At 42.1% G+C, this 8,872-nt stretch overlaps 1 protein-coding gene across 1 annotated transcript; it reads right to left on the bottom strand.

Moving 5' to 3' along the window:
* Positions 1–683: 683 nt before the first annotated feature.
* On the bottom strand, positions 684–3,651 carry LOC107122797 (olfactory receptor 14A16-like). Its single transcript, XM_015425939.1, has 3 exons — positions 2,742–3,651; positions 2,056–2,186; positions 684–860 (listed from the first exon to the last, which is right to left on the bottom strand). Exons 1-3 carry the CDS (start codon positions 3,649–3,651, stop codon positions 684–686), a joined length of 1,218 nt encoding a protein of 405 aa, XP_015281425.1.
* Positions 3,652–8,872: the final 5,221 nt, after the last annotated feature.

Below are 8,872 nucleotides of genomic sequence, written 5' to 3'. Positions count from 1 at the left end.
CGATTTGGAAAACGGAATCAGAATACCACCCAAGTTTGCATCCTTACACTGAAATGGAGGGTTTATTGGTGTTCCTATGTATTCTTAGCCTAACCTACCACACAGGGTTGTTGTGCGGATATAATGGAAAAAGGGATACTTTGGTAAACCATTTCCAGTGTCCATTGAGTAGAAGAGAGGAATGTAAATCAAGTGAATAAAACGTAATAGATCGAACAATCAAATTAAAAACCTGGACAATTCAGAGCTAATGATATACAGGATGAGTGATATACATTGAATGAAGAAATGTTCACAAAATATTTAATCTTCCAGTTTTGGAAATAAAGTTCTTATTACTAAAGCTGATCGCCTACATTTTAACTAATGCTGAGCCTAAATTCCTTAAACACCCCATCCCACTCCCAGTTTCACCATCCTATAAACAAGTGATTAAATTTGTGGGGCTGTTTTTCAGAGGAAGTCATTGACAGGTACAAAGTAGCTTCCAGCTCTTGGATTAACCCTCATGATATTTGCTTATTCCATTCATTCTCTCTTCCCATTTCAACTATTAAAATTTCATTGCTAATGTACCAAATGGCATGAAGAAACTTGCTAGAATTTTCACCTACATAATTCTTCTGCAAAAAATATAGCTACCAATTCAGAGTCTCATGGAACTGAGTGAAACCAGAATATGGTTAGTATTGTGTAGTGTAATCCTCAACAGAGTTACAGTCTTCTAAATCCATCACTGCAGCTCTGCTGAGGATATCACTGCAAGGGGCCTTCATAAAGCCATATGAACAAAATGGTTGCCACTGTTCTTTCATGGGGACATCTGCACATTTTGTGCACCCATTTTTATTATTCTTTTCCTATGAAAAGAACAAGCAGAAATGTGTTTTTAAAAGTATTGCCTACATCATACGAACCTTTTGGTATTTCCACATGCATACCGTACTTCTCCTCCGTCTAATGCTTCACATTCATTTTAAAACTGACATCCTTAACTTCTGACAAGACCTTCAGGTTCAATAGGTAATGTGTTCTAAGAGGTTAAAACTCAGCCCTTTGGTAGCTGAGTTTGGTCTTTATAGGAAGAAATGTTCAAGAGTCATGTGCATCATCTCTATTTTCTGTGCAGACTTGCATCAGGGAATTGCACCACCTAGAACAGAATGGAATGGAGTCCATGTGTTCAGCTGCCAGTCAACAAATGTATGGTCATCAAATATAATTAGGGAACATAAAGCCATGTTGCATGTACAGTACTTTTGGGCTGCCCGCAGAGGATTGGCTGGGAATGAGGCTGGGCCCAACCTAACCTGTATAAAGCAAATCCCAAAACAGGCTGAGGAAGAAGGGATGAATTATGATGCAGGATCGCAAGAACAGGCATTCAGAGGAAAGCGATGAAACAGGTGGTGCAATCCCTTCTTTGCCCTATTCTGAGACCTGGAGAAGCTCATGGGCTGATGTCCACATGACAGCAGAAGGATGGGCTGCTGTTGCTTAATAATATGCATTCAGTCCCCTTATAATCTGTGTAAAGCTGATTTCCAGGCTGGGTTTTCTTACAGTGGATTTCATATTTTTGTAATTTATTTATTGGCTTACTTCATTTCCTTAATTTATAGTTTGCCTTCTCTGCTGAGATGGTTTACAGCTAGCAAGAGCGATATAGTACATACAACCAAGAAAATTAGAGAACAATGCACTAAATCACAGTGTAGCACAAACAATAAGGGATGTTTGCAATATTGTCTCTGCATCCCAGAATGAAGAGAAGCAACTCAAGCAATGAGTTAACCTGGGACTTTATCAATGAAAGATCTGCCATAGTAATGCATTTAGCACTTTATTTCCCTTTCAACGTGCAATGCATAACTAATATGTCATCCTATATGATATTAGCATTCCGACAACCAACCTAAGCTCAGACCCAAGCATTGTTTGTGCTGTTGTACCGGTATTCCTATAATTATGTATCAAATGCCTTTGCCTTATCACTATCCCTGTTAGTTCGTTAACTCTAGCATTCAGTGATGCTACTTCATCCATTGTAGTCACCTCATCAATTTCCTCAAACGAGTCAACCATTAGATTCAGCAAAGCTTTCTTCATCCTTGAATTCCCTAGAATGCTCATCAAGGTTCTTTTTGCTTTTCTCCCCATCCCACACTGCTCTTGCCAACTAATCCCTACATAGGACCCCAAAAAAACCTATTACTTAAGCTTCCCCGAGCAGGAACCTGAAGAGCCAGCTTCAAAATATTCTAAATAAATGGATAAATTGACCAATCCAGAAGATATTTACCTTCCTTTTCCAATAATGTGAAGCAGGCAAAAATGGCCCTTCTTTTTGACAGTTTGAGAAAGGACTCCCCAAATTTCCTCCTTGAACAAGAAGTGAGCAAGTACCTCACTCATTGCTATTACAAAAAACTGACAGTGAGGGAGGGTTCATGGTGCAGCAAAGTGCCTACTTAGAGGAGACAGAGGTTGCATAGATACAACATCTCAAATGCTATTCTGATTGAACAATCCCTCAGATTCATGCTCCATTCAGAGGGGGTGGGACAAAGACATTCCTGTGGCTGGGCTTGGACCTATTATTTGTTAATATCAGGCATTATTTGTTAATATCTCTCAAACTAGAGAAGGGATTTTTTGCTTGCCTCTTTTTCAGTACTCTCTTTTCTTCTTAAGAAATCATGCAATTAATTTCTTAATTTGGAGGAGTATTTTCCACATACCCTCTTTGATATCCTTGTTCCTGAGGCTATAAATGATTGGATTTAGGACTGGTGGTAAAACAGCATACACAACAGCAGAGATCAAATCCAGAGTTGGAGAGGAAAGTGCTTTGGGCCTCATGTAGGAAAAGACACCGGTGATAATAAATAAAGAAAAGACAACCAAGTGGGGAGTGCAGGTGGAGAAGGCTTTGTATCTGCCTTGAATGGATGGAATCTTCAGTACCGTAGAGAAGATGTAGCCATAGGAAATAAAGATGAATAAAAACATAAAAGAGTCCACAATAAGCCCAAGAATGAGAATCAGTCGTTCATTAACTTTTGTATCAGTGCAAGAGATCTTTTGTAGCTGAGGGATGTCACAGAAAAATTGCTCAATAAGATTGGATCGACAGAAGCTTAAACTAAATGTGACACCAGTTTCTAACACTGCATGCATCACACTGCTTATCCAGGTAGCAGCTGCCATCTGAGCACAGGCATCCCAATTCATGATTAATCTGTACTGCAGAGGACGGCAGATGGCTACGTAGCGGTCATAAGCCATAACAGTGAGGATGGCAAGCTCAGCAGTGACACACATGACAACAAAGAAGATCTGTGTGACACATCCAGAGAAAGAAATATGGTTGTTGTTTGTCAAGGAAATGGCCATGGATTTGGGGACAGTGGTCGAAATCACACAGGTATCGATCACTGACAAGTTCACCAAAAAGAAATACATGGGTGTGTGGAGGTGATGGTTCAAGGCCACGGCTATGACAATGAGACAGTTCCCTGTTACAGCTAAGAAATAAGTGGAAAGGAAAATCACAAAGTGCAAAATTTGCATGTCACGGTCATCTGAAAATGTCATCAGAAGAAACTCTTTCACAATGGAATGATTGGTGATCTGAGTCCTTACAGCCATTCTGTGGAGAGATGGAAAGTTATTGATGAAGTACATCCACTTTTGGAGAAGAAGTATTGTATACATAGTAGTTCTATCTATCTATCTATCTATCTATCTATCTATCTATCTATCTATCTATCATCTATCTATCATCTATCTATTATGTAATATATCTTCTATTAGTGTTTAAGTTTATCTTCCAAGCTTGTTCGTAAATTTAAGTCAAGAAGAATAACCAAAATACAAAGTCTGCTTAGTTACATCTTGGAACTTGAACTTTGGAAGAAAGGTATGATGTCTATTATATTTTTAAAAACATTTTGAACCTTATCCTCACTGTCTGAACACCTCCCCCCCCCACATCTTTTTGTCCCCATAACCATCCTTATTTGTTTATTCAAGAAAAGAATATACATCTATATCAGAGTGCTCAGAGTCAAGTAAAAGCAATTCTGACAAAACCAGAAAGCTTCTCCCTACAATTTAAATATCCTTATTTCACATAATATGTACGTTTGTCAGCAGTAATGAAACCATGGACATTGTAGTGACACTGTTTCTCTGAGTTTCATGGGTTCTGTTCCATGAATGGAAGATCCTTCATCTGTCACTTTCTTTCATGAGAAGAGGTATGTTACACCGGGAGAAGTCTTCTTGCACTGGAGAGAAGCTCCACTATTTGTGGAACAGAACCTTTGGAGCCAGTGTTTATAAATGCACATCTCTCCTTATATATAATTGTGAAGTGGGGTGGTACTTTCTGAACATTCCACAGGCTCCTAAATCAGTTGGCTCCATGAAGTATCACTCAGAAGCAGCCCTGATCCACTGGCTGCGTTGCCTGAGTCCTGCCTCCAACATTCCAAACAGTTTGCTGTTCCTCTCCCCCTCATAGCCAGTTGGAACACAGAGGTCATTTGCATATGCGGCCTGATTGGCCTTTGCCTCTAATATTCTAAACAGTTTGCTGTTGCTGTAGGGAGTCATTGAATGTGTCCTGAGGTAAAATACATATCCCAATCTTCCCTTAAATGGTCACTGGAGTTGCCAATCTCCCTGTGGGGCCTGGAGATCTCCCAGAAATCACCGTGTTCCCCAGTCACAGCACATCATTTCCCCTACAGAAAATTTCCCAGCTATTACAACTGATCTCCAGATGACCAAGATCAGTTCCCCTGGAGAATATGGCTGCTTTGGGCAGTGGTCTCTATGGCATGATATCCTGCTCAATTCCATCCCCAACCCAAACCGTTGCCTCCCTAGGCTCTACCCCTCAAATCTTCAGGTATATCCCAAGCCAGAGTTGGCAACCGTGTAATTGGCTATGGAACCACATTCCAGACACTTGGAACCCAGAAAACATGGCATAGGAGGAGGTGATTTTCTACCTTAGCTGCCACTGCATAACCTCAAATCAACATAAGTCAGGGGTGGAGGGAACCATACCTGTTACCATGAGGTTGTCCTCTCAAACTACCCACTTGAGGCAGCAAAATGACTTGAGTCAGCCCTGCCTTATAGCTAAGAAGAAGGAAATAAACATGGCTTGCCTCCTTCTATTATCCCCTTCCCTCTGCCGCCCCACCAGCCATAGCTGGGACATTCACCTGCAGCTTCTTTCTAGAGTTCGTTGTATTTCTTCCCACAATGGGCCTTACTCCTAGTAATGGCGTATAATGGAAAAGACAAGGGCCAGAAATCAGCTGAAAGAATTAGAAGCCGACAGTTTGAAAAAATACCATGAATACAATATTAATTGATGGATCTTTTCAGCTATAAAACATTCAAAGATAAATGTTTCTATCCAACTCAGAGACCCAGCTACAGATGTTTCTTGAATTCTTGAATTGGATGAGTATATGTTAAATGACCCTCCTCCATTTGATGGAAATGAACTAAGATTCAGAGGGGGGTTTTGTGTGTGTGTAAAAATTCCTCAACATTACTAAGGTTGCTTACACAAGATGTGCCCCAGTCTGGTGTTCACTGAATCTCATCAAATTCAGCTCCTTACTACAATCCCCATCACACATAGTGTTGGTCAATTTTGGTCTCACAATCCTTACTATAGCATATTTGGGTGTTCTAAAGAGCGTCTTCTTCCCCTGTGCAACAGTGGAAAAGGTAGATGAAGCCAGAGGTACCTTTTAATTAGTGCTGAACCACTATGCCCACTCCCCCATTTTACCATCTTCTTTGTTGACCTACTAAGTTGGGAGTCTTCCCCCCCCCCCGAAGAAATGGCTTCTGAACCTCAGTTCTACTATTAATCTCAAAGTTCTTTTGTTAACTCTGTTTATTCAGTCTTCCCATACAATTAATAAAAATCTCATCTCAAATTTACCAAACAACATGAAATATCACACATGGAGAATCCCCATTTATATCTAAGATCATCCACAATTTTGTTTGCAACAAAGAAACCCACCAACTCAGAATACTGCATTACTGAATAACCGAAGAATATTTGTTAGCAAAAGCAATGGGTTCATAAACTCATGTGAATGAAACAAAGAGTTGCAATACAATATACCTCCATTTGCACTGTTCTTTCCAAGAGAAAGATAGCTGTAAAATATGACAGATCTTAGTTTCTAAATTTCCTCTTCTATAAAGCTCTTTAGTCTTTACATTCCATTCAAAACTGAAGTCAAGAGCATCTGAAGAGACTGCCAAATGTATTTGATGATCAAATACAACAGGATAAAACTCACCTCTTCCATAGCGTCTCTCAGTAGACGAGTGTGTCTTTGAGTCTTGAGTTTGGTCTTTATTGGAAGACACCTGTGTTGTGAAGTACAGAGTGAGTCATCTCTGTTTTCTTCAGGGAGCTGGATCAGGGAATTGCACCACCAAGAATATCATGGTAATCTTTAATTATGTAATCTATGGACTCGTTTGACTGGAGCCTATTCATTCAGCTGCCACTCAACAAGTGTAGGATTATCATGTGTACGAGTAACCCATCTCATACTATACATTTGTAAATCTGCTAGAGGACATGCAGTGCACCCTCATTTGTATTCAATAATGTCTTTTTGCTGACCATGTAAGTAAAATATTGATGTACTTCTCCAGTCTGTTATGTGTTATACTGCTGTCACTGTCCCCGAGCACCGGCACTGGCTGCCCTCCTGAAGCCATTCCATCTGTCGCTGTGGTGCCAACCAGGGAGGGTACCCAGGGACGAGGGGAGCAGCTGGGGGTTGAAGCGGGAACTTGAGGGGTCTCAGAATGATGGGCCACTGAGCGGGTTCCTTCACCACTCTCCCCATCACTCAATGACTCGTGGTTGTGTCAGCAACCTCCTGGGCTCTCTTCTCTCTATAGGCGTCTTTCTCTGCCCTGTCAATATCAGTGGTGTCTCTCCTCCTTGACCCGCTCCCAGCTTCTTCCTTTTATTACTCCCCCTTCCCTTTCCACACCTCCCCCTTTGCCCCACCTCCCTTCAAAGCCCAGGATGCCAGGCCAGCTTCCTGCCCCTCCCACCTAGGGCCTCTGGCCATCTGCATCTCTGGCCTTCCATCCTCTGGGCTCCTCCAGGGCCTCTGCGATTGCCTGACTGTGCCCCTGTCTGGCCAGTCTTTGGAGTGTCGGGTGGGGGTGGGGTCACACATGGCCTTCTGCGTCACTTCATGGCTAGCTCTGGCTTCCATCCAGGATGTCCTCTGGCTGCCGCGGGGCTGTGTCATCATCGTTCCTCGTTCCTCCGCCACCGCTGGTGAGTTGGGGTGTCAGGGTGCATTGTGGGTTATGGCACTGCTGGCAGGGAGGGTTTGTCTTGTGGGCCCCGGGGCAGAAGCGGGGCGCTTTGCCCCGCAACAACCTCCCTGAGCCTGCCTTGACAGGGAGCGTGGGGTATAAATAAAATAATAAATAATTAAATAAATATGTGGATCATTCTGCAGGCATGGAATACCATTTCCCTGAAAAGTTGTTGCAGAGGAATATTACAATTAACAAGCAGAAAGCCACAAGGACTTATGCCGATACTTCACTTCCCTCTTCCTCCTGACAGCCCCCTCATATTCTCCTCTTTTGCCCTGATTCATTCTCTTCTTTTCACTCACCACCCTTCCTACCTTTTATCTGCCACCCCTTTACCTTTTTTATTTAATAGAGGGGTACCCACTCACTCTGCTCACAATATCTCTCCTTATATATAATTCTGTTTTGGAGTGGCACTTTGCAGCTCTCCCGTTGGCTGTGCAATGCACTCCCTCAGCCATTGGGGAAACAAAGCAGTTTACATTGCTCTCCTTTTTGTACTCGCATGCCATTGACCGGGTGCTGGGTCTGCTCCTCTTCCCCGCCCACTCCCCCTTCAGCCACTGTGCCCTGTCAGAATTCCTGGCAAATGGCTTTCCCTCTTGATGAAGATGCTTCTCCTGCTTGCCTCCTGTGTTGGACTAACTCTTCCCTCAGTGGCTGTTGGTAGGTGTAACGAAATGGCAGTCACCTGTGTTTGTAAGATGGCTGTGCTTGGTTGTTTAAAATCTTCTCCCATAAAGTTTAGTTGAGCTGTAGTTCCAGAGAGAGGCCTACAGGGGTATCACTCACTGGTGTATAATGTCATAGACTCCACCATCCAAACCAGCCATTTTCTCAAGGGGAATTGATAATCCTAATCCTGAGATCAGTTGTAATTCTGGGAGATCTCCATCCACCAACTAGTGGTTGGCTAGCCTAATAATAACTGTTCTCAGTCCCATTAGGGTTAGGCTGACTCTACCCACTACCTTTAAATCATTCATTATTTTATTTTATCATTCTCATCCATCTTTTTTTTATTACAATTTTTATTTTTAGAACTTTATATTCACATATGACTCATAGCGTTTCCATAAGCAAATCTAATTCTTTTACCTTCTCAGTCTTACTGGACTGTATACCATCTCTGACATACAGAACCACCCCACCTCCAACCCTTCTCCTCCCCCTTCCGATATAATTTACTAGGAATAAGGCCTGTTGTGGAAATAAATACAATGAGCTCTAGAAAGAGGCTCTGGGAGAGCGCCAAGGCCTTGGGCACTCAGTGTCAATGTGCTGTGGTGACCTCAGCAGGGTATAATGACTCTGGTCCACCATTTTCTCCAGAGGAACTGATCTCTGCTACCTGAAGAGCAGTTGTAATTTTCAGTGATCTCCAGCCCTCACCTGGAGATTTATTGTACCCTTTCGGGATCATATTTAGTAAATATATTTCCGGTTTTAATGTTACATTTATACTCAGGCT

This window comes from Gekko japonicus, unplaced genomic scaffold, assembly GCF_001447785.1.
Source record: "Gekko japonicus isolate JY-2015 unplaced genomic scaffold, Gekko_japonicus_V1.1 scaffold3414, whole genome shotgun sequence".
NCBI classification, from domain to species: Eukaryota; Metazoa; Chordata; class Lepidosauria; order Squamata; family Gekkonidae; genus Gekko; species Gekko japonicus.
This window is presented reverse-complemented; position numbering and strand designations above follow the sequence as displayed.

Excerpts from the sequence above, each read along its gene's own strand:
- LOC107122797 (XM_015425939.1), bottom strand. The coding sequence starts at position 3,651 with ATGGCTGTAAGGACTCAGATCACCAATCATTCCATTGTGAAAGAGTTT. Across the intron at positions 2,187-2,741 it reads GAACAAGGATATCAAAGAGG|GGATTAGTTGGCAAGAGCAG; the intron begins GTATGTGGAAAA and ends GGTCCTATGTAG. Across the intron at positions 861-2,055 it reads CGTTTGAGGAAATTGATGAG|GAAAAGAATAATAAAAATGG; the intron begins GTGACTACAATG and ends TTCTTTTCATAG.